This window comes from Podarcis gaigeae (assembly GCF_964106915.1).
Source record: "Podarcis gaigeae genome assembly, chromosome: 12".
NCBI classification, from domain to species: domain Eukaryota; kingdom Metazoa; phylum Chordata; class Lepidosauria; order Squamata; family Lacertidae; genus Podarcis; species Podarcis gaigeae.
Genome location: NC_139688.1, coordinates 36,019,325 through 36,045,268, shown reverse-complemented (window position 1 = coordinate 36,045,268; position 25,944 = coordinate 36,019,325). Strand labels below are relative to the sequence as shown.

Here is a 25,944-nt window from a genome sequence, read left to right as displayed (position 1 = left end):
GTCTGACCTCTGTGTGCAGAATAAAACAAGGAATAGAGCTGATATTTGAGGAATAAACGCAATATGTTCCTTTCAAAAATCCCACTGTAGTGCTCATTCTTTTTCCAGTACCAGTGGAGGTAAAGAATGAATGTCAACTAAAAGCTGAGTGTTTTGTGACGATTTGGGAATTTGGCGGCTTCAAAATAAAACATAAAGAAATCAAAACAAAGCTTCATCCAAGTCAATTGATACTAAGCAGCATTTACGTTTCCATTAACTGAAGAAAGGGCTACTTTTCATGCTTTCTTTATGTGCTGTGTGACCTGATGAGTATTAATATGGATAAGCAACATGGTGCCCTTCAGACATTGTCGGACTACAACTCCCATCATCCCTTCCCATTGTCCTAGCTGATTGAAACTGATGAGAGTTGGAGTTCTGAACATCTGGAACACCAATTTGGCTAGCCTTTTTCTGTGGCGTTTGGGAGGATACAAAGTGCACTATAGCCCGTCTCATTCTTCTTGTTCACTTTCCTCATTTCCTGTTGTTCTGGCAACAACCTGGTCATTTGGGTAGAGAAACTGTCTTCACTAGGGCTGTCCAGTTGCCTTCCTGATAGACCATGGATTTTCTTTGCCCAAATGTCCGTAACGGCCTGAAGGCCATTGATAGGAAATGTCAGTGTTGAAGCAGTTGGGAAGTATTTGCATTTTTGGCTTGTGGAAATGACAGCATGAATGGGACTTTACTAGTATGTAAGAATTTAGCTTGAAATTTGGTAATTTTAGTGGGGCAAGGCCGCTGAGTGTACTTTATCTTTCAGCCAACCTACAGACTAGCAATGGCGCAGGTTGAGCTTTACTTCAGGGATGGAGAACCTGTGGCTGCCCAGATGTTGGACTCCAACTCCCATCAGCCCCCGCTCCAGGTTTCCCATCCCTGCTTTAATGCATGCAGCTTTGGGGAAATCGCTTTTGCAAAGCCTTTCCCACCTGGAGTTAAACATCTGTGCTTGCTTTTAAGTGTCATTCATCATAACAAAGCATGCAAAGTATTTCTCCCCTTACTGGAATATTTTTATTGATGATGTAATCCTGTTTCCACGCAACAGCGAGGCAGCATGACTCAACAGAATTCATTGCAGACTGGAAGTAGTTTGTCATTCTCCTGCTCAAACAATGACTCAAGGATCCCACCTTGGCTGCAGTCTTCGGAGGATATGGAAAGATGTTCAAAAGGTAAAAAGTAGAAATTCAGTCTTCTAAGTTACTTAGCATTTACAGAACGTTCTTCATGGTTCTATGTCCTGATGCAACATCCGCCTTAAAAAGCAATTTTTAAGGCGGAAATTGGAAAGCAATTTTTAAAACAAGCTTTGATAATAGACCATGTGACTCTGAAGTTAGGGTTACTTCTCCTCCCCTCCATTTCAAGAGCCTATCACCTGCCTTGTCAATTGCTTCAGCCTCTAAAAAGGACTGGACTCCAAATAACAGGTGACTGAAGTTCAAATGGAGAGTTTGAAATAACTTGTTCCTAGGTGGGACATAGATGGGTGGTGGAAAGATGTGTAAAGCCTGTGTGTGTGTGTGTGCACCCCCTGGGAATGAAAATGGGGGTGGGGGGTTGGTTCCTTTACAGCCTTTGGGCTGGAGTTCCTTGGGCTAAAGGCGATATTATCAGAGGTGTTACAAAACATAAGTTAGGCAGCATAGCTAATGATCAGGGTTGGTGAGAACCACAGGGCAGTAGGTTCCCCACCCCTGGCGTAAATCATTGTCCTAGCCCTATGCTCACCCCAGCTGCAGGACTCCTCACTGTGAAACTTCTTTTTTAAAAAACAAACAAACCCTGTTTGCTGCTAGTGTCCTTTTTAGGCTAGGAAGGGATGAGGAACGTGCGGTTGAGTACTCTCAGCATGGGGAGAAAGGCAGAGAGGACATGCAGGTGCATAGGAACTGAAACTTGGTTTCAGAGCAGATTAGGAACATAGGAAGCAGCCTTCTAGTGAGTCAAGCCAGTGAGCCCTTCCTTGGTTTGAGAAGAACAGATGGAAGACGATTAGAATGCTCATGAAAAAAAGATTTGTTCCAAAACACATTGAGCCTAATAAATCCTTTTCCTATGTACTTTGGGGTATACTCCATTTTCCTTCCTCTGACTGGGGTCTTCCTCGCTTCTGAGTACTGCCAGCATACCAGCATTTTCTGCTATTGTGTTCCTCTCTGCTTTCCTACCCAAAACTCTCTCAGGAGCTCTCTTCGAGAAAGCAACTGGGTCAGGCATGTGAGCTACCTTTAAAATACCTTTTTCTCCTAGCCTCTGTTTTCTAATGGAGTGTGTATGGGTTTGTTTGGGGGTTTTTTTGGTAGGCATGGAGAGGGAGGGAGAAATCCAACCGTTCAAGAAAGACTAGCCCCCAGAGCCTAGTTTGTGTGGAACATCTTCTCCAGTCTTGTTTACACGTCACTCAGTTTTACTGCTTCGGTTTTTGATAGGGCTGTTTCAAGTTCTTGTAAGAGAGTGCTAACTTAGCTGCGTATTAAGAATTAGACAATCTCATCCAGTCTCTTGAGGAAGCTAATAATTACAGTGAGAACAATGCTTTGTGGTGCTATTAGTCTAAAGAAATGGAATAGAGGAGGGCCAGGACTCCCTCTGAAGGCGGTGGACTCTCCTTCCTTGGTTTTAGATGTTGGATGGCCATGGGTCAGGCATGCTTTAGCTGAGATTCCTGCCTTTCAGGGGGTTGGACTGGGGGGGGTGGTCCCTTCCAACTCTATGACCTTATGCTCAAAGATGCTGCTTAAACTCTCTTCTCCCTGGAAACGTTAATGCAACCTGTGAGGTGAGAGTGTGGTTGCTCACGAAGATAACAGCCAGGACTCCGGCCTGTCTTTACAGGTTTTATTGAGTGCAAAACTTATGTACAGTGTAGAAGTCCAAAACCCAGGTCTGCCTTAATCGCTAGCAGATTCCGGAAGTGCCTTCTTCCTGTTTGCCCTCCAGCATAAAAGCCCGGGAAAACCTCCTCTTTTCCGTACGTGAAATTCCCTGGCAAAAACTATGCGACGGAAGAGGCACATCCACTTCCCTGGGAGTAGTGTCTTTGCTCCCCTCCGCCTGACTGAGCCTTTGCCTCGCCCCCCCCCCTTTCTCTCTTCCTCCGTGTCTCCTGAAGGCTTCTCCTCCCCAGACTCTGACGAAGTGCAGCTGCTCAACAGAGGAGGAGGCTGTCTGTACATTCCTCTCCCCCCCCCCCGTGAATGCAGACCCCTGACACAGCCCTTTTAAACATGGATCATATATTTCATAGGTGGTGTGTTTTTGCGCCACTGCTTTGTGTGTGCTAAAATCCTACCCGCCTATTTGTAAGCTTCGCTTTTAATAGCTGTTTCAACAAATCCTGGGAGAGTAACCACAGAATCAGAATGTAACTGACAGCCAGACACATCCTTCATAATCTTCTGAATTACCTAGTAATCAGTTACCATTAGAGTTCTGCTGAAAAATACATTGCGCGTACACTAGATAAATGGAGGGGTAGATAACCTCTTCCTCCCTCTCCCCTCCCTTCTCTTTTACAAAGCACTGAAAATCGTTTCTTTCTTCCCAACAGACCTCTCCCACTGTCATAACTATCTGCTGGAAATGAGCCAGCTTCTGCAAAGCATGGAAGTTCTCCACAGGACATACTCAGCGCCCGCCATAAATGCCATGCAGGTTAGTTGTGGAAATTGCTACCTCTGTTGGGTCATGCTGCTAGCTCGTGTCAGCTTTCTTCCTAGAGTTGTGATAAATGCCGTTCTTCTCTTTCCCGTGTGCTGTTCTAAAGGGCATCCCCTTTGAAAGTCCTAAAAAGGAAAAAAGAACACACAGGAGGTGGCGTTCCCGAGGTCTTAGTAAAGATGCGAAAGGAATGTTGCAGGTAACCAGCCTCTCTTCACCCATCCTCTTCCAGGCTTAGCCTAAAAATGTAGGTGTGGATGAACTGGTGAAAACTCATTTTCTCCAATATAATTGACGGTCTTAGTAATTGCTCTCGGTGACAGATGGTGATTCCGTTCTGCTGGTGTGATATAAGCAGAGGGTGCTGCATTCACTAATCTATTGAGCCTTTCGTTCGCTGAACTTTTGACAGCATAATAAATAACATTTATATCCAAGATTGGCTCCATCCATCTGGAGAATACACTTTTATTTGGGTTGCTGAGTTTACAGGGGGCTGCAGAAGGGTGAAAGGGGTAGCGCAGTCGTAAGAGTACACACTTTGCATGCATAATATCTCACGCCAATGCCAAACAATTCCCATTAAAGAATATCTGGAAGTGGTTTCTTAAGCCTTAGAAAGCTGTTGTCATTTTGGGGTAGGGGAACTAGGCTAGTATTGGTCTGACGCAGATGAGGGTAGGGTTGTCATGCTGGTCAATTGATTGGTCAAATACGATTAATTGGCTGCAGTCCAACATGTTAGGAGCACCCTGTGTGACTAACAGCTTTCTGTTGCATCCCAGTGTCATTTGACAGCAATACAAACAGTGAGAGTCCCTTGCTGTGCAGCCCTGAAGGAATCAGGGCTGCACATGCGAGTCCACTCCTCACTTTTTGGCACAACTATTCCTTGACTTCCTGCCTTCTCCCTCACTTTTAAGCAGCATGGGCGAGCTTCTCCTACTAGTCACGCATTGTAACCACAGCCATATCTGAACAGGAACTCATGCTTCAGGCTGGGAAGCATCAAGGAATCATACACAAACACCTCATGGAAGAGACACTGGTCTAAGCTTACTGGTTGGCCGGAAATTGACCCTGTAGCATAGGGATGAAGAAACTTTTTCAGGCCAAGGTCCTCATCATCCCATGGCAGTCTATTGGGGGAGGAGGACATTCCAGTAGCAGGTGGGACCAGACCCACACACCATTGCACAACAATAGGTCTGTTTTTATTATTTAAACTTCACTATTATTAGGTCTTTCAGGAATCCACTGCTTATATTTCAAATCCTGCCTTCACGTCTGGGTGATACTTTGATAGATAATCCATCAATGGTCTCAATTCCTCCTTAGTCATGATGTCCTCTTAGTCTGGCAGTTATTTCGCCGTTTCAGCCTAGTCCATCAATTTCATAAGCCATTATTCCTTTGAATTGTTTGCGTTTCCTGTGGGGAGGAAGGGCTTCAAGTGTTCATTCTTTCATAGTGCTCTATAAAGCTTCTGGGAGGTCCCCTCGTTCTTTGGGCAGCTAGCAAATTCTCTTTATAGCATACGTGTTTAAATGCTTGTCTATTATTTGGCCAGTCAATTGACCAAGTTTTATGTTTTTGTTTCATTTTTTTTATGTTCTTGACCGGTCAAATACCACCCCCCTAATATACTGGCCAATACGCTTTCTGCCATGTCCGTACTCCAGCCTAGCAATCCCACCACCCCTTACCTTTTCCTTCCCCATACCTCCAATCCTCTGAATTCAGCAAGGCATTTAATGAGGAGCATGAGCACATCCTTTCAGGTGAGTGATTGACAACTTCCTCCGCAGCTTAGGTGGGGACTTTCTGAAAGAGAGCAGGAAGCTTGTATATAGCTAGGAAAGGAGACAGTTGAACTGAGGGGGGGGGGGATTGCATAGATCAACAGAGGAAGGGAGGATCGAATCCTGGACCACAAAAGAGAGTTGAATGGTGTACTCTGTAATCACCTTTTAAACACGAGTTAATTGACATTTGTGATGGGTATTGGCATGGCCTCAAATTAACCTCATGTCCCCCCCCCCCAATTCACAAGCAAAGCCCACAGTACTTACACTTATTTAATGTTACAAAGAGTCTGTAAAGAACATAGAAAGGATCGCATTAGGCCCAAGCACATGGCTTGGCATTTCGTGTTTCAATTGTAAGCTGCTGTGGGCATCTGCTTGTGAAGTGGAGAATAAATTTTGTTAAATAAATCAAGAAATAAGAAGGGAAGGAAGAGATAAAGGGGTGGTAAATAAGTAGTGAGGCTAAGGAAGGGGGAAAGCGAGGTGTGGTGTAGCCGTTGTTCCCAGTGATGCTGTGATTGTTCAACCACGGTTTTGCCTGAAAATGTGGGTATTGAGGGAGAAGAAAGTGAAGGTGTTCAAGGAATAAGGAAGTTCCCAGGCGAAGGAGGCAGAAGGAAATTGTTGGCAAATGACTCTGGGTAGAATGGAGTGAGCAAGTGAAGGAACTATAACTGTGGATAGGGAGCAGGAGAGTTTTCACGGTGAGGTCTAGGGAAGGAAACTAGAGCAGAGGGTTCAGGATAGAGGGGATAACTTAATGGAAAGAGAGTAGCTCAGCATCGATTTTCTGAGCAATCTGAAGTGAGAAGAGAAACAGCAGGAAGGAAAGCTTCAATGCGGAAGGTGCAGAGATGAAGAGCACCATTTGAAATGCTCAAGCAAAACTTCAAAACCCTTAACTAAGGGTTTGGGTAAGCTCCATGGACAAATCTGTGGCGTAAAATGGGGGTGCAGTAGGGTACGGGGGGTTCTTCTGGTTTGCGAGTGGCAATGGTCTGTTTCAGATCGATGTCTTTCCCTTCCTTTCTGAATCTTGAATGTAAGTTGCTGGCAAGCTGGAACCTTTGGTACTAATATCGCACCGCCGGTGTGTGTTCCTTATAGGTACCAACTGTTCTTTCTGCTCCATTGAGACTGCACGCTTCCAACCCCAATTTGTCCACATTAGATTTTGGCGAAGAGAAAATTTACTCTAATGGTTCCGAAACAACATCGGAATTCTCTAAAATGCAAGAGGACTTGTGTCACATAGCACACAAAGGTAAATGGGATTTTGCTCAGTGTCAATTTTTTTAAAAAACCCCAACAACAATGAGTTATCAAAGTATGGAATTGTGATTTGAGCTTTGGACTTTCTTTTGAGCAGCTTGAACCAGACTAATTATTGTTTCTTTCAGCCTTATCTGAATTAATGCATAACTTTATGTATGTGCACATATTAAGGAGGCATCTAGAAAAGAACGCTCAGGTCCATTTTGCAAATCCTCCCCATTCATCATAATCCTCCGAAGCTGGCCTTCATCCAACACCCCTCATGAATAGTTGTGGCAATCTAATCCATTTTTGAACTGTTTATGTAAGTCTAGGGAATCTTCTAACCTGAAGAGCAGTTGTGAAAGCCTTTATCTGAAAATGCAGCTGCATATTGCATCTGGTTTATGTGTACAGATGTTGAACGTAGCTTCCTGAATTTTAGAGTTGGCATTTGTGATGTAAGGGGGTTGCTATGGTAGTAACCTATTTTTAGTGGATGCAGAAGAGGGGGGGGGGGAATCATTTTAAGGCGCTATGAGGCCAGCTCAAGCTGGCACTAGTCAGCCCTTTTGCAAGATTAATAAATAAACCAGCAGCTCACACTTTATTAGTATGTCTGCTAAATCGTGCCATCTGTATTCATTTTAACAGTGTTCTAGTAGCAAAGGGAAAGGGAACCTTGGAAATGACAGAGATAATTATTCAAGTCTTTTATAAAAAGGATTTTTTTAAAAAAAACACATTTCATTAATCACAGAAAATATTCCGTGACCTCACACCTCACACCATCTTGTTTGTAGGTAAAACTCTGGCTTTTTGAAGCTGCTTTATATCCCCATGTATGATTAAATCCATTATTTAGTTCAGGCTTTGCTCAGGGTTAGGTGGTGAAGCTGTGTTTGTGCAGAATCACAGAAATGTAGAGTTGGAAGGGAACCCCAAGGATCATCAAGTCCAACCCCCTGCAGTGCAGAAATATTTTCCCCCAATAAGGGACTCAAAACCACCGCCTAGAGATTGAGAGTCTCTTGCTCTACCAATTGAGCTTTCCCAGCATAGGGGAACATGGGTGGCACTGTGGTCTAAACCACTGAGCCTCTTGGGCTTGCCGATTGGAAGGTTAGTGGTTCAAATCCTCGCAACGGAGTGAGCTCCCATGGCTCTGTCCCAGCTCCTGCCAACCTAGAAGTTTGAAAGCACACCAGTGCAAGTAGAAAAATAGGTACCGCTGTGGCAGGAAGGTAAACGGCGTTTCTGTGTGCTCTGGTTTCTGTCACGGTGTTCCGTTGCGCCAGAAGCGGTTTAATCATGTTGGCCACATGTCCCAGAAAGCTGTCTGTGGACAAACGCCGGCTCCCTTGGCCTGAAAGCGAGATGAGTGTCGCACCTCATAGTTGCCTTTGACTGGACTTAACCGTCCAGGGGTCCTTTACCTTTACTTGTCATCAGCATAATGATGAAATACTTAATTATGCACCCAGAGAAGCCATGCCTCCGAGGTATCTTGGTTCCTCCTGCTGCCATCCCTCCCTGTATCGTCGTTAGTATACATTTGTAGTCTGTCCCTCTTACAAAGGAGTCAGGTTAACACATTCATATAAGGACTGAAACTGTGACCTAGAGCCCTGTAGCTGTCATTACATGGAGACTTTGAACGTTGACTTCAGCTGGGAAAAGTGCCCAATGACAAGGTTACAATTAAGCAATGGGTAGTTACGTCATGCAGGCCCACCATTAGCTGGTGTTACATATTTCCTGGTATCTTGCAGTGATAACATGTCAAGTTATTTTTTGCTCAAGGCTGCAGATGTACATAACATGAAAATAACTAACCTAACCCTGAACTTTGCATTCCTTACTTCCTGTTCATTTGTATTCTGTTGTTTAGAAAATGAACACACCGAAGATCAGTGCTCTTAAAACTCATTTCAGTTTAGGTTCTTACTGCTTTTTATATTGTTGAGAAGCAGCCTGGTGCAGCAGTTCGTGTTGAACCTAGGCTCCAATCCCTGCTCGGCTGCGATATCTCAGCTTAACTGAGATATCCCACAGAGGATAGAGTGGGATAACTCCAACTATAGTGCCAAATACAGATACAAAAGTTATTAGATCAGTAGAGAAGCCTTGCAAACAAGCCCAGAAAAGTTACTAAGCTGCAGTTCTATTAGCCTGCTAAGAAGCCTAGTGGCTAGTGGTGTGTCGGGGGCAGCAGGCCTTTGTAAATCAGTTGCTGGGATTCACAAGGGGTGAAAGCACTGTTGCACCCAGGTCCTGCTTCCAGGCTTCCCCTTGGCTGTCATCTTGTGCTGGACTAGATGGGCCTTTGGTCTGATACAGCAGAGAGAGCTCTTCTCATGCTCTGAGGTTTTTAAATTGTGGATTTCCCGCTGTTTTGAAAATGGTGCGAAGCCGCAAGATAAATGAATAGTAGATTGCATTTCCATACTGTCCGTAGAAGACGGAAAACCATCTCTTCTCTAGCCAGCATGGAAACTTGAGCGACCAATTGCAAAGGAGGGATGGATTGCTCTGTCTCTTGTGTCAGCTCTTGCATTTCCCTATTGGCCACCGGGGGAACAGGCTGGTGGGCTGGAGCGATTTGTTGCTTCTCTGCCAGCCTGCTCACTCACCTGCATGAAATTCATTAAAGCTGCCAAGTGAGTAATTAAATACAAAGCTAATCTGGTCATGAGCAAATAATCATAATTATTGCCCACAGTTGCATTACATTGTGGATTTTGTGTGTGTGTGTGTTTATTTTACGAATCTGTATCTCTCCCCCCCCCTTTTACATTAAAATCTTGCAAAGCACTTTGCTTTGTATTTATGTAATCAGCAACAGAAATTTTTCATTCTCGCTTTTTGCCATGCTGTGTTTGTCTCTCCAGCTGCTCTTCTGCACACATTTTGCCCTTGTGTCATTTCTGTAACTTTGACTATTTTCTATAGTGTACTTCACCTTAAAGTCAGCTTTCAGTACGATCTCGACGGAGAGAGAGAAGCTGCAGCAGATGTTTGAACATGATTCAGCCTCATCTCCATCTGCGCAAATAGCTGGACTGAAGAATGCCTTATCATCTGTAAGTGACCCACATTGATCGCTCTGATGTTCAGAGGCATGCCTCATAAATCACTTGCTTATCTCGTCTTGGTTTGATCTTTGCCTGTGTTTACAACTCACTGAAATAAGACCGATGGAATGCCATTGAATGCATGAGGAGCCTTTCGTGTCCTGAACCTTTTGATGTGTGCATATTCATTTCTTTCAGTCATGTGTTGTCAATCATTGGAGTGCCAGGTTACATATGAACAACCTTGTATGTCTAAGGGGTGTGTTTGTCTGTGTGCTGCACATACAGATTTATGTTACAGACCCCTAAACCAACCTTCCCCAGCTTGGGGTCCTTGAGATATTTTGGACTATAAATCATGCCGGCACAGCTAATAGTTGAGGATCATGGGAGTTGTGGTCCAAAACAACTTGAGGGCACCTGGTTGGGAAAGACTCCTCTACGCATCGTGTGGGCAGGTCTTGCATCTTCAGCAATGTTGCGTCCCAAGTGCTTTCCTTTTTCCTTGTGGGAATGAACGATAGCCTTTCTGCTACATGGCGGAATGAGAAGTAGAGTAGTTGAAAGCAACAATAAGGGCTACTTGAGACATGAATCTGATTATGTCCAGAGTGTGTTCCCAACACACTTAACCGTGGCTCGGATTTTAGCCCTTTTTTCTTTGCTTTATATAGTTCATTGAGAGATACTGAGAACTATCTGCATAGCTCTGGTGTGTGTTCTGCTTCTTGGCTGAGTCTGCTATTTTTCTGGGCCATGAGATCAGGTGACAGAACTCAAGGCAGCTTTATAATGCACAGGGAGATTTTTTTGGGGGGTAAAGTAGACTAAACCAAGTGTGTCCATTGTTGGAATCCATCTGTCTAGAGACAATGGAGTGCACCTCCAGGGGTGAAGTTAAACTGCTGGAGAATCACAGCGCCTGTTGTGGCTGCTGAGACCAGTTACTCATAACTGCTGCCTCCAACATTGTTTTTGCTGTGTTAGCAGCACTGAAGTGAGCACAAGCCTGGGCAGAGTGTATGCAGGTCCTGGGCTGTCCAAATGGCAAGATCCTGCCCCCGGCATCGCTTGTGGGCCAAAGGAAAGCAGAGCAATACATTTGGCATCAACTTGGCTATAGGAGTTGGAAGAAGGAGACGTACAAGGCACCATCCAACCGTCTTAGGGACTCCACTCCAGATTTGTGTAGGATTTACTCCTTAACCCTTTCTTCTCCCTAAAATATCCCACAAGGCAGTGGGTAGAGATTTTTCCTTAGGGTTTACTCCCAAAGCCTTTCTCACCAATGAGTATAGCTGCAAAGCAAGTGGAGGTTTAGGTTCAGAGTTCTCCTTCTCCTCCCTGATACCAGGTGTATCAGTGATGGCTTTTTCAGCCCATGACCAAGATGGGTAGTGGGCTCTTGCTCACTCTTCCACAGTCTTCATGAAGAGGCTGGATTATGGAGGATACTCAAACTCTGGATTTTCTGCATTGAGCACTAGAGGCCGCCTATAACTCAAAGACTCTAGGCAAGCAATATGTGGGCATTGTATAAATATTAATAAACTTATTCAGTACCTATAAAGTAGTTTTTAGAAATTGTGAGGAATTAGTCAACAACAGATTAAACTGAGTATTTCTCAAAGTTCATGTAGGTGTAGTTCATTTTTAAAATAATAATATAATAATAATTTATTATTCATACCCCGCCCATCTGGCTGGGTTTCCCCAGCCACTCTGGGCAGCTTCCAACCAAATATTAAAAACAATACAGCATCAGACATTAAAAACTAAACAGGGCCGCCTTCAGTTGTCTTTTAAAAGTAAAATAGTTGTTTATTGCCTTGACATCTGCTGGGAGGGCATTCCACAGGGCAGGCGCCACTACCAAGAAGGCCCTCAGCCTGGTTCCCTGTAACCTCACTTCTCGCAGCGAGGGAACCGCCAGAAGGCCCTTGGCGCTGGACCTCAGTGTCCGGGCTGGATGATGGGGGTGGAGACGCTCCTTCAGGTAAACAGGACCGAGGCCGTTTAGGGCTTTAAAAGGCTGTTTTACTTTTATTGTGAAGATTTTTAGGGCTTTAAAAGGCTGTTTTACTTTTATTGTGAAGATTTTTTAGTATGTGCCCTGTCTGCAATGCTATGTGTTGGGTAGAATGCATTTCACACTTTCTTTCTTTTTGTGATAACAAAATCAGGCGAGGTTTTTGCTAACTTGATGCTACTGCCGCTAAACAAGCTGGAGCTTAAAAAACGGATTACTCTTCTTCCTTGGGTGCTCAATGACATTCCAGCATTCACCTGCTCTCCTTGCTCGGTTCTCTTTGCAAACCTACGATGTTGGCTTACAGCTTAGGTCCTGCGTTGGAAACCAGCCTGAGACCTGGGGAAGATGAGAAGATGACTTAACCGTTTTATGTATTTTTATGACGTGTGTGGCTTTCTTCCCAGGAGGCATCTCAAAGTGATTAGCAGTGAAGTTTGGCTTCAGAATACCTTCTGCTTGGGCTGTCTGTGATGTGAGTCATCAGGTTAAGGGTTGTTAGCTTTGACAGGGGAGAGAACGGCATCTGCTGCTCTCCTAGGTTAGAACATATGGCGTGCACTTGTGGTTGGAAGGCAGGAATGAATCAAGGACCGGTTAACTTGACAGAAATGCATATTCAGCTGGAGTAGATGCAGAGTGGCAGCTACTGCTCATTTGGTAGTTGCTTTCTGAACACTTTTAAGGTTACAAGCATTTGGATTTATCTGCACCTTAGGCCTCTGCATGGAGCAGGATAAACTGGTAGGATCCTGTAGATCCAGCTTGAAGGGGGTGGGCCCTTTTTCGTGCTCCCCTTAGGTATGTCATTGAAGCAAATTAAAAAAAACCAAGTACATCAGGAAAAGGGGTTCTAGACCAGTCCTCTAGTTTTCTGCTGGCTTGAAAATGGTTGTGCAGAGAAGAACATTTTTTTAAAAAATAGCACTCCCTATCTGAAGGGATGCTGTGCCTTTATCACTTCATGACTCTTATTCCCTCTTTATGCTGCCGCATTTATAGGCCAGGCATGAATCGGAGAGCATCGCTTCCTAGCACTAGTTCAAGTTCAGTTTCTTAGCCATTTTAGCCACTGACTTTTGTAAAGATGGATGAGAAAACGGCAACAAGCAACATTAAAAATTTTCTCGCTTTCTGGAATAAAAACAGCCCTAGAGTGCATAAAAGTGTTACTGTATGTACAGGAAGATTACTGTTCTTCAAAGGTCCCACGAAATCGAATTATAAAATCATTTTAAAACACAGTACTATTAAATCCCACAGCAAAGTAACTGTGTGCTAATGCTGTGTCCCATTTGTCTGTCTTAAATATTATGCATCCTGCAGCTCTTGATTGCTGTACACTCTTGTTCTGGATACAATACCTTGGCTTTTGTGAAGAGCTTTAAAAATTTTTGTAGAATAAAAACAGGCTGTGCCAAACTATTCAGCCATTTTTTACGGAACTCTGTTGGAAGTACAACCTTTCAGCTGCCTGCCTTGGCAAGCTGGTATTTGTGCCTGAACCAGCAAAATGCACAGGGGTTGTCAGTGGCAGATGGTGCAAGTCCCACACAGACTTATTAAGAAACTTCTTTCTGCTCTGTCTTATCAAAAGCTTCTCTACTAAAGCTCCACCCATAGGTAGATTCTGTCAGCCATAATAGCTAAATTGAGCTTCTAAGATCAGGAGCATTATGTCTGTAGAGAGGAGCAACAGTGAGCGTGGAACTAGATATGATTTGCCTAGGCCCTAGGACAACTAGTGATGTGAGGTGAGAATATTCTCCGGACAACAAAGCAGGCACAAGGCATGGGTGGATTTCAAACCCCGAGCAGTTATCACTCTCTTCCCTGCCGTTTGTTGCAGTCGGACATGCTCTGGAGTTATTTCCTCTCTCCTGCGCCTTTCTGTACAAGAAAAATGAGTTCAGGCAGTGTTATGAAGCAATACTGCAGACATTTTTTCCTGCAACACGTCATGTAACTTAACGGAATTCACAGCCACGAGGCACAGTGATGAAGTCCTACCAGGAAATGTTGTTTCATACCACATGTGTTTCCTGAATGTTTTAACACTTGGTGTTTGATGCTGTCTATTTAAGACACTCGGTCAATAAGATTTCGTTGGTTTGTTTTTCTCTGTCCAAACATAATGGGAGGAAAGATGAGCACCTTCCTTTTCTTTCTTATCTCAGAAAAGAGTATTGTATTCTTCCTTCTCTTACTCTTTCACAAACAAAGTCTGCCGTTATTGAGACAGTAGTAACTGGAAACCTTGCCAGATACCTGTTGGTGCTGATCCTGAACACTCTACCCTGCACACAAACATACCCAAAGTGCACTCCTATTCTTTCCTTTCTCCTTGGTTCATAGTAGCTATAGCTTGTCAGTGCGACCAGATCAGTTACCGTCAACAATGGTTTACCTCCGAAGTGGTTTGGGAGTCCAAAACTGGCCTTGGAATACTGTTTCAAGCTGCTGAACGCGCCTTATTGCAGCTTGTTTTTTGGCCATGTAAACACATGCAGACAGTGTTTGGTCTGACAAGTCACATACAAGAAATGGCCTTGAAACACCTGGATGTATTCCTAGAAGAAATATTGACTATAGCTAAACGTCTCCAGGAAATGCTAGGGAGGAAGTGCTTGGCAAAAAAGGTGTAAACACGGTTGACCCTGCCAAATGCCCCCAGGAACAAGAGGATACAATTCAAAAGCAGTTAATGAAAGTGGTCCTCTGGCATTATTCCCAGCCACATAGGAAAGATTTGATGCCTGATGAGAAATGGATGCTTGGATTACCAGCGCAGGGAAGGAGACCCATCCCCCTTAACTACTGACTGGTTTCGAAGGCAGCAGTAGGAAGGGCTGTGATTTTGCTCAGGGAAATGGAGTGTGTTGGGTTTCATGTTGGGCGCTCAATAATTCTAATACTCTGATAAATGTTAGGTGTACTTTTAGCTCTTTCTCCCCAAAGAACTATCACAGTTCAGTAAATAGAACTGGCACCAGCCAGGGAGCCAAAGTCCCTGTTCACTGCTGGACAATTTTGACAGATTTTAAAACATATTTTAAATTGTGTGTGTCTGGGGGGCAGGGGCGGGTATTGATAGAAGAATGCGGTATCTTGATTTACAAGTGTTAAAGGAGGGCTTCAGCATTGCCTCCACATTCATATCTTCTTGTTGACATCTAAGGTTATTAAAAGCCTGAAACAACAAATGCCATGGCATTTTCCTTTGCCGCTTCTTTAATAGCAACATCGCGTTCCTTTGAAATTTCATTCTGTATATGTAAAAGTGCCTAAAGATGGGACATGAGTGGGCGAAAGAGTGAAATTTATTATCTTGAGAAGAGTATGGAGCATCTCCAACTATCTCAAAAATAAAATAAAATATGGAGACAAGATGGGGATCCTCTGACCCATGAGCGGAATGCTTTCCATCCAGCCACCAGGACTCAACTCCCTTCAGGCTACTGAGAGAAAGGAAAAGCAGGGGCCTGATGATAATAATAATAATAATTCTTATTATTCAAAAAGTGAACTCCTATTCACATGGAGGAAGCCTAAAAGACCATTAACTGTTAATAACTCATTCTCGAATTGCCCCCCCCCCCCCAAAATCAAATTGCCCCTCTGCGGAGCGTGTGCCCCACATTGGGAACCACGGGAGTAGATGGTGGATCAAGGGGGTGTTCTTGTGAATGTGAGAGATGCCCACATTTTACTCCACCCTGGGATCCAGCCCCTGACACATTTCCCCTGAGCTAAGATTAGTCTGTAGCTGAATATAGATCAGACCACATTAATGGGCCATTTAAGGTTGCCAGGTCCTAAACTGACCAACTTGAGAGCCCAGGGGATTTTAGGACTACACATTGGATAATAGCATGGCTTGCAGCCACAACATGTTGTTGTTTTTTTAATTAATTTGTGGGGGGGGGGGAGGAGTGATTTGCATCAGGACTAGTGCCCAGGGAGAAAAGGTTTAACCCTCCTCTCCTCAGCCAGGACCCTGCTGTTATGATCCTGTTGTGGCAGTGAGTCTGAAGGTTTTCCTAGTGCCAGTGGGAGTTTTTTCCCACTCTTGCAGCACGTGGGTCACTTTTCATCAAGTAGGATTAAACTTTACCTCCCCATGCACTGGAGTACCAATGAAAATCCAGGGATCAGGAAGCCTTTGGTTTATTTTTTAAAACAACAACAACAACTTGATATTACAGTTAAGTTCCAAGCCTAAAGAGAACTGGTACCTTTTTATCTAGATGCATTTGGGAATGTGCTAGAAATGACCCCCTAAAGATCAGAGCAAAAGTCTTAATTAACCAATTTTTGCCTCACCTGATTTTATCAATAAAGGAGGGGCAGACGTATACAGACTTTGAAAATTCAGATGTTTTCAACTTTTCCATCAAGTTGAGATCATCCTAGTGTAGCCTTATTTGAGTTCACTGATTGGGTCTGCGTTGCTCAGGAGGAAGGAAGTCAAATGACACCGAGGTTGATTCCAAGAAAGAGTTTATTCTGCTCTCCGGATTGCATGATCAAGTCCACAGCAAGTCCAAAGAAATGACAAGTTTCATGCAGTATATATATCCTCCAGGCACCCTCTCCCTCCTTCCCATATAAATCCAACCACGTCAGCCTATGTACGCAGGTTGACATCACATATGTTCTTGCTCTGGTATTCTTAACCATAAAAGGGAATTTCTTCCTGTACTTCTGACCATAAAAGGATCTTCCTCTTCCTACTCTTATCTTGGAGGAAGAGGTCATCATCTCTGGGAACATGCTTCTGGCATTGTTCCCAGACTTCGGTCTGTGCGTCTTTTGTTGTCAGCACATAAGATAAGGCACGGATGTGTCTTCTCTGTTCTGCTGGTGCAGTCAGGGCCATCCCTGCCGTCACAAACTGATAAAGGAGAGGGCTCTGAGCACAGCCGGGTTTTTGTTTAAACATTGTCTCAGAGCTCAAGTTAATGGATTTTAGCTAAGGAAAAATAGGGATTTTGGTGCAGTTTCAAACTGCCTTCACAGTCAGTTTTGGGTTTGGGAAACCCATTCCTTCACTAGCTCTGAAGATCTCAGGACATTTGTCATTCTGGGGACAAAGTCCCACCCATAGAATTCATGGCATTTGCAAGTGCATTTCAGAACCCACGCTTCTGGTTGCCCCGCTGCTTCTCCCTGGGGAAACCCCTGGTTTTTCATTGAATCGGAGCAAATGGCAACCAGGTTTTCTGTGGGTTGCTGTTGGTTTCGATTTTAGCACTAAAGAGCATGCTTTCTGGGGGAAAGGCAAAACCGCTTGTACCTACTCATAGAACTACATTGGCTGCCACTCATAGAATCTTAGAGTAGAAAGGGACTCCAGGGATCATCTAGTCCAACCCCCTGCAGCTGCCCCGTACAGGGATCAAACCCACAACCTTGGCATGATCAGCATTAATCTCTAACCAACTGAATTAACACTACTTATCCAGAAGCAGAAGTGTGGACGAGCCCTTAGTTTCATTCAAAATATGTCTTTCTTTTTTTTTAAAGCTAAGTAGAATAATTAAAAAATATAAATTCTCAAGTGATTCGTCATGCTTGCCCTAAAAAACATATTCTGTTTGAGGAAAGCAAGTGTTTACTCCCACTTGCTGAAGAGGCATGTTTGATCTTGCCCTGGTTATTCATAACTCACTTTTAATGTCAGTTCGTTATTACCATCTGAGAGTGCTTTTCCTGTCTTTCACGGGCTTTGTAATGGGTTTGGCTACATGCCAGGGCCACTAGAACTTTTCTATGGAAGCAGGGGTGGTTTAGACGTTAGTAGGCCTTACGCTTTTAACCCATTGTCTTCTCCGGTCTCCTTTAACTGGTCTAAATTTGAAGACTGACAGGAGAAAAGTCACCTTGTAAGTGACATTTTCACCCAGACGCTATAATGCCCATTACAGTTTTCTAATGCAAAGCACGGTAAGTGCTCACTGGTAGATGTCTGGTTATTTGGTGTGTGGTGATCTGCAACAGAGAACCCTGTGTAGAAAATAAATAACCAATGCAAATTCCAAAGTAGTTAGTCATATTCCGTTCTAAGGAAGCCAAGGAATGTGAGGAAATGGGTGTTGCAATGGTTTGAGACGAAGATATAACCCAGAAAATGATATATATGTATTTACCAAGTATCTAATGAAGGTCACTTGCTACGTCTCCTACCTTCGTACATTCCAAAGGTGAACTTCAATGTCTTCAGGTGAAACTGGGCACACAAGAACCATTTTAAATGTTACAGTGTGCAATAGGAATACAATAGTTTCATTTAAGCCCAATGTTAACCACACTTCTTGTTTCTAGAAATTAGAATAAAATATGTAGCACAGTAAGTTTCTAAGCAGCTATGGTGCAACTCCCCATCACCTAAATCTACTCTTTACTTTAGAGGAAAGGAGAAACTATTTGAATTAACTGATGGTGCAAAAAGACCCATGTGGGGTGGTTGTTTTTCCCTTTCAAATATCGAGACTGTGTTTTGAACCATAAAGGCAACCATATAAGATCAGCTGAGACACCTTAATAGCCCAAATGTACTTTTTTTTTTTTGTCTTAAACATTTCAGGCCATAGCACAAAACACAGATCTTAAAGACCGGTTACGCAGAATACATGCCGAATCTGTGCTTCTTGATTCAGCAGCTAATGCAAAATCCAGCCCTGATTTGGCAAAGGTGGGTATAGATTTTTCTGCCCTGGTTTGGCAAAGGTGGGTATAGATTCCCTGTCCTTCTGCAAAGCTGCCTGCTGCTTCTCTCCCCCACCTCAGCCCGACCAATGCCCTGCTTCTTTTTCCACCCCATTCAGCTGCTCTTTTTCCTGTGCTTGTGACTCATCTGTTGCGACATGAATTATTGTGCATACTTCCCATAGAACAGTTTTATTTCCAAGCATGTTTTCAGTGCTTTTTGCTGACAGCCTCGTTGCTGCCCTTCCGCTGCTAGTTTTATTAGCAAAAGTTGTCCTGTTGTTTTCTTTGGTGTCGCTGAACAGTTTTGTGTCTCTAACTAGTTTTCTATAGTTCCTTCCATTACAGCTTTTGTGCGTGCTCTCACACACCCACCCCATGTGTCATGAGACACAACTTGCATTCTGTTTTGTAAATAGCCGAAGTAGAATATTTCAACACTGCTCATCAGCCTGAAAAGCACATCTCTCAAAAGCTACTGGGGGGGAAAGGTGCTATAATATGCCAATTTGCCATCACCATGCCAGGTTCTTGATATTTGGAAGAATAAGGTGAAATTGCAAAGCATCGCTGGAGCTGCAGAGTCTCCCTGCCAGTAGCCAAGTTTACCTCTTTGCTTGAACATCTTTCTGGCACTAGCAACTGCGATTTCCATAAAGCTGAACAGAAATATATTTATAAATCGTAGCAGGTAGATGGCGGCTATGAAGGAAGCGGGGCTGTGTTACTTACAACACGCTCTCTAAATTTGGACTAGCACAATAACTTAGTCTGGTCTTATGTAATACTTTTTGAGAAGCCAGATAGAAATTGGTAGGCTGATTTAACATGGACTGACATTTTGAGTAAACAGGTGGTGCCGGTGAGCACCTCGCGATTAAACTCTGGAACGTACTGTGTTATGATTTGGAAGGGAGGCAAGATCGAAAATTAATGACCTTGTTTGAACATAGTGCTGGGCCAGTAGTACTTCCTATGTACTTTGTTCACTGATAACACAGAGACTCACAATAACACCACAATCACAAGAGGCGGCAGAGAATGCATGCAAGGGCTGCGACAGCCGCCAACTTAGATAGATGGTTTTAAAAGAGGATTATACAAATGGAGGACAAAATGATCAATGGTGCTAGCCCTAATGGCTGCTGGCAATAGTGGCTATGGTGTACCTCAGAGGCAGGATGTTTTTGAATGCTAGTTGCTGGAAATGACCAGGGCGGGATTACCATTGTGCTCAGGTTCAGCTTGTGGGCTTCCCATGGGCATCTTGTCCACACTCTGAATATCATGCTTTGTGTGTTCTTACATCCCCACTACGTTCTGTCCACAGCAGTAGGCATAACATAACTGTATTTTGGGGGTGGGGGGGATAAAAATACACACAAGGGCACAATTTTAGCTATGAGTTAATTCTTTAAATATATATTTTTTAGATTCGTGCCAAAATGCTTCTTTGATTTCGTGCGAATTTTAAAATCTTTTAAAAACAAAACGCATCTTGTTAAAACAGCACTATCCATAAAGAATTATAATGGAGGTGCGTGAAGAGAAGAGAGGTGGAAAATAGGGCTCAACCTGATGAAAAGTTTAAAAAAGATGGAAGGATTTGCACTAGCTTCTTCATTTGCAGAAACTCTGCTACTGTTCCATTTTTTATTTTATTTTTAAAGTGGCGTTTGTGAATGTTCAAAAGAAACAGGCAGGAGAACAACTGTTTGCTTACTTTTTAGTGGCTGTCTGTGTGATGTTGTCATCAAAGTGGCAATTCCAGAACCTGCTCTGATTGTTGATCAGGATGATGGGCATAGATTTCACCAGTTCTGAGCAAGTGATTTGATTTATTAGACTTGTATATCAATTTATACTTTTTTAAAAAATAAAGATGTATCAAAATGATGTACAATATTTTTAATACACCAAAGCATGATAAAACATATTAACATAGGAAACTGCCACATACAGAGTCAGACCAATGGTCTGTGTAGTTCACTGTTGCCTACACTGACTGGCAGCAGCTCTCCAGCAGGAGTCTTTCCCAGCCCTACCTGGGATTGAGTGACTGTAATAACAATATCACTGAAGCTGCCCAGGATGCTAAAGACATTTTTACGCAGCCCTGAAATCATAGTAAAGTAGACTCTAGGCATTCCTATCTGGGAAGCTCATTGAAAAGACAGAGAAGGCATATTCCCTAGTCACCCATTCTCCATACTTATTTTGGACACAGCAAAAGGACACAGCTTGTCTCAGATGACAAGCACATAGTCTAAGTGGGAAAAGAGACGATCCTTTAGGTATTGGGGTTGCAGTGAGGCTGGAGGGGAAGAAGTGGGAGTTCACAGTTTAGAATTTAAAGATGTTACCAACAGTGGCTGGTTGTTTTTTTTAATCTGTTATTTTCCTAATGCATGCCTGCAAAAGACATTTGAAGAGACACTGTTCAATTACTTTTATTATTTTTTTAAAAGTAATTTTTAATGATTTTCAAATTTTAAAACAGAATACAAAATAACATACAAACATCGACAAACAAGAACATACAAACAAGTATAATTTCATGTCCTCAATTACTTTTAGAGAAGCCGGTAAACTTTAGCCCACCCTTGGTCTGGATGTATTTCATTTTGCAGCTGAACCATATGACATTATATTTATATTAGAGTTTGTAATACGATGTTCCAAGCCCAGGTTTTGCAAAATGGGTTTTGAGGATGCATTGATTTTTCAGTTTCAAGAGATGCAATTGATCTGCTTTGGATGGAATGTTGTTGGTGAATTATCCTTCAGAACCATATATTTCTGATTGCTAAAGATTAGTTGTCTTCCTTGAGCTGCAGGAACGGCCAAGCTATGTTCTTAGGCGCAGTGTCAGGACTTTAGCCTCCCGTCAGTTTTGAACTGAAAGCCTGAGGGATATTGGGCAGTGGCTTAAAGTGACCACCACTGAGCTCTGTTGAAAGCAGAGAGCTTCAGGAAATAGGCCTCATCTGCCAAGGAAGTTTCCCTTGCACTGGTAGGGCAGAGCTGGTCTGCCGATGCTCCATTAGCTCTGTAAAATCTTCTGGTTCAGGACTGTTAACCATTCTAAGTGATAAAGTGACAAGCTCTTACTGTTTGCAGACTTCCATTCTTCCCTCTCTGTTTTTGTCTCCCCTCACCATTGGCTTTGCAGAAGTTGAGTCTGATGCACAGAAAATGTGAAAGAATCCCAGTGCTGGATCATTAAATGCAACTTCTTTACATCGTTTGTTTCTCATCCTATACAGTGGAACCTCGGTTTTTCGTTCTGGAAGACCGTTAGACTTCTGAAACGTTCAAAAACCCAAGGAGCAATAGGCTAGCTGCAAAGTCAATGGGGAAAAATGAAAAATGCGCCTTGGAAGCCGTTCGACTTCTGAGGCTCGTTCGAAAACGGAAGCAATTACTTCTAGGTTTTCGGCATTCAGGTTTCAAATCATTTGGCTTCCGAGATGCTCGAAAACCGAGGTTCCACTGTGCCAGTCTTGCGTAACCTAGAACCCTCCAGATGTTTTGGACTATAACCCCCACCATCCCTGGTCAATGGCCTTTCTGGCTAGGACTGATAATAGTACAAAACATCTGGAGAGCAGCAGATTGAGGAAGGCCATTGGTGAGAATTTAACTTGCTTACACCCCAGACCTCTCTTCTAGTGGTTGTAAAGCAGGAGTAGGGAGCTTATGGGTTCTCCAGATCTAGTTGGACTCCAACTCCAACCCGCCCCGCCTATGGTCAAGGATGAAGAGAGTTGTACTCTTTCAACATGGAGATCCACAGGCTTCCTGCCCTTGCAATAAAGCGTAGAGCAGCTTACAACAACTATTTGTGGTGTCCTTCCCCCCCCCCCCCATGGAAAGCCTCTTTGCATCGAGTCTGGATATAAATGGCAGCAGTGAATGGGACATGAAATCTTTTTACATGATGGGGCTGAGGTTTAATACTGGGAGTTGTGTGTTTGTTTTTGTGAACAGCTGGGCTATACTATCATATGGATACCTTCCCCAGAACCTTTGGGTCACAAACAGTGAAGAAATGGAAAAATGAGGAGTTGTGGTTGTAGTGATGTTTTCTATGGCATAATCGTGGCTGTAACTGCTATGTATTGCATTACACCAAATCTATTGGTTGATTGATTTTCCCATTAAATAGAACCATATTAAGCTTTAGACATTGTCAAACAAACAAGAAACAAATGTTTTTACCCATCCTACTTTGGTAACAGCACCTCTTCTCCTTTCATGAATGCTTTGATCCATCATGGTGTATTTATTGATAAAGGTAAACCTAGCAGTTCAAAAGCACACTAGTGCAAGTAGATAAATAGGTACCGCTGCAGCGGGAAGGTAAGCAGAGTTTCCGTGAGCTCTGGTTTCCGTCACAATGTTCCGTTGCGCCATAAGCGGTTTAGTCATGCTGGCCACATGACCTGGAAAGCTGTCTGTGGACAAATGACCTGGAAAGCTGCCAGCTCCCTCGGCCTGAAAGCGAAATGAGCGCCGCAACCTGGTTGTCGCCTTTGACGGGACTTAACTGTCCAGGGGTCCTTTACCTATTTACTTTCTTACTTATTGATGGTGAGCTTCTCTTGCATAGGGCCAAATCCAAGAATCCTAGTAACTTACTTGAAAGCCCACAAAAAACTACCAGTGATGTAGCTAAGGCTCATGGAGACGAGTGTTCCATGTGCAGTTGACTTTAATGAGTTAAATGATGTGTAGTGCCAAGGCCTGACACATCAAATAGCTCTTGATAGTTAAGTGCCCAAATTATCAGAACTAAAACAGCAAAGCTGTTGAGTGGAAAACACTCTTGTAAATGCCTTTTTTTAATAGAAAAAACACATTACAGATAAGCTTGTGGATAAGCTAAGGATGTCAGTTTCAATTAGCCAAGTGTGCTGCTTACTTCCCAATCAAAATCTATAAAATGCACCACAGAATTGTAGAGTTGGAAGGACAGATCCCTTGGGGGGGGGGGTTAAAGAACCTTTCACTGGCACAAGAAGATTGCCCAGATTTTACCCACCTCAAGTCTGTGTAAAATGAAATTATGAAGTAGCCTTCCCCGTGCAAATGTTAGATTACAGCTCCCATCACCCCCAACCATCAGCCATGCTTGCATTTAGACAAGTCAACACAAGTGTATTGAGGGGTACTGATACACCTGCCCAATTCTCTGTGGTGGACAACAGGAAAAGGTTTTTAAAAAATGATTAAAATGGGAGCACCCTCCTCTCCTTTTTTTCCTTTTTGTTTTGTAAAACCAAGCAATTAGCCTGATTTGATGAGGTGTCGGGGGCACTACCAGTTTCCTGTCCTGCTTTAGTTTCACAAGGGACGTGCAGAAAGTTATTCAGAGCCTGTTGTTCATCAAACATTTATTCTGATTTGCTTGTGGGGAGTTTGTAGGGCATTTGCATCAAGCAATTGTTTTCTCATACTTCCCAGTGCACATTCCCACTAACCTAACACAAAAAGCCCCATTTCTCAAAGCAGGTTTGTTGCACAATCTGCTTTAACTCTTCGATCCAAACTTGCCGTACGTATGACTGTGTCTCATCCGTTAAAGAAAACAGTAGTAATAGCCTGAAAGTGATCTTAGTCAGAGCTTAAGCCTGTTGATTTATTGTGGGGAAGAACAAGCTGATAAGGAGCGTTCTAGCAACTGTCTTTCAGGCAGTGCAAAACAAGATGTGAGGGCGGAAAAGAATTATACGAAGTACATAATGCTTGTCTTTATTTGACATTTTGCTAAATCCTTCTGTGCTTTTGCTCCTTGTGTCCTTTCTAAAGTGCATGCTGCCCATACTGCAGGGAGTATCCAAGGTGCTGCTTTCCAGATGCTGGCCTTTGGCAATGCTAGCCGAGACTGATGTGAGTTGGAGCCCCACATCTGGAGAGCAACAGATTAGCTACCCCTGTTTTGCAGCCTGTACTTCAGTTTTTCCAGTAACAATCTAAGGCTCCTGGTCACTGTTCTTTTTTCCATGTGAGGTTTGGCAGCATGGAGTTTCTCTTCCCTTCCCAACGTCTCCATGTTTCTCTCATAGATAGATAGATAGATGATAGATTTATTTAATTTTCTGTTTTACAATTTAGAATACAGTGGTACCTCAGGTTAAGTACCGTATTTTTCGCCCCATAGGACTCACTTTTCCCCCTCCAAAAATGAAGGGGAAATGTGTGTGCGTCCTATGGGGCGAATGCAGGCTTTCGCTGAAGCCTGGAGAGCGAGAGGCATCGGTGCGCACCAACCCCTCTCGCACTCCAGGCTTCAGGAAGCTATCTGCAAGCCTTGTGAGCCCGGTGGGAGTTCCCACGGGCTCACAAGGCTTGCGGGCAGCAGCCTGCAGCCCGAAGCACGGGGTGAGTGTCGGGCGAGTGTCCGCAAGCCTTGCGGAGGTCCCGCCAGGCGCGCGAGGCTTGGGGCAGCAGCCTGCCGCCCGAAACACGGGGCGCCCTACGGAGGGCTCCCCATACTTCGGGCGAGTGCCCGCAAGGACTTGGGGCGGCAGCTGCGGCTGGGGGGTGAAATAATTTTTTTTTATTCCTTCCCCCCCCAAAAAAAACCCCGAGGTGCGTCCTATGGGCCGGTGCGCCCTATAGGATGAAAAATACGGTACTTAACCTGAAACTGTTCTTAACCTGAAGCACCACTTTAGCTAATGGGGCCTCCTGCTGCTGCCGCGCCGCCAGAGCCCGATTTCTGTTCTCACTCTGAAGCAAAGTTCTTAACCTGAAGCACTATTTCTGGGTTAGCGGAGTCTGTAACCTGAAGCGTCTGTAACCTGAGGTACCACTCTACTCATTAACATCCTTAAAATATCAATGACTTCCCTTCTTCTCTTTCCATGGTTCATTTTGCATATCATAAATCCCTGCATATTTTACATATTCCATTATTACATCCATCAAAACTTATTCCACTGTTGAATTTATCTTAATGCTTCCAACGTTTTCAGGTTTACACAATTTCCCCCATATATTTAATAAACATTTTCCAGTATTCCCTTATGTTCTCTTATTCTATACGTTAAGTTCGCAAGCTGCGCATATTCCATCAACTTAAGTTGGCGTTCTTCTTTAGTTGGGACCCCGCTTGTTTTCCGTTTTGGGGCTGATCAAACACGGGCCACAGTAGTAGCATACCTAAATAACCTTTTTTGACACCTGGGAATTTCTGTCTGAATTATCCCCAATCCACGTTTCTCTGTGACAGTGGATACTCTGTTCACACCCGCCATTCTTTTTATTATGCTTGATTTTACATATGGGGAAATGTGTCTTCTGCCAGATCACTAGTGGACCCCACAAGCAGCAAGCAGCACTTTTAAACAAA

At 43.6% G+C, this 25,944-nt stretch overlaps 1 protein-coding gene across 8 annotated transcripts in view; it reads left to right on the top strand.

Annotated features, from left to right (window-relative positions):
- The window catches only part of OSBPL3 (oxysterol binding protein like 3), a 93,650-nt gene that overhangs the window by 51,703 nt on the left and 16,003 nt on the right, over positions 1-25,944 (top strand). For 2 of the 8 annotated variants that reach the window (XM_083705628.1, XM_083705627.1), the window contains 7 exons: positions 1,097-1,223; positions 3,605-3,708; positions 3,821-3,913; positions 5,397-5,495; positions 6,630-6,786; positions 9,729-9,859; positions 18,466-18,573. In XM_083705628.1, the coding sequence (XP_083561754.1) occupies positions 1,097-1,223; positions 3,605-3,708; positions 3,821-3,913; positions 5,397-5,495; positions 6,630-6,786; positions 9,729-9,859; positions 18,466-18,573 (819 nt within the window). The remainder of the gene's footprint in view (positions 1-1,096; positions 1,224-3,604; positions 3,709-3,820; positions 3,914-5,396; positions 5,496-6,629; positions 6,787-9,728; positions 9,860-18,465; positions 18,574-25,944) is intronic. The other 6 variants (XM_083705629.1, XM_083705630.1, XM_083705632.1 and 3 more) reach the window with 3 other exon arrangements.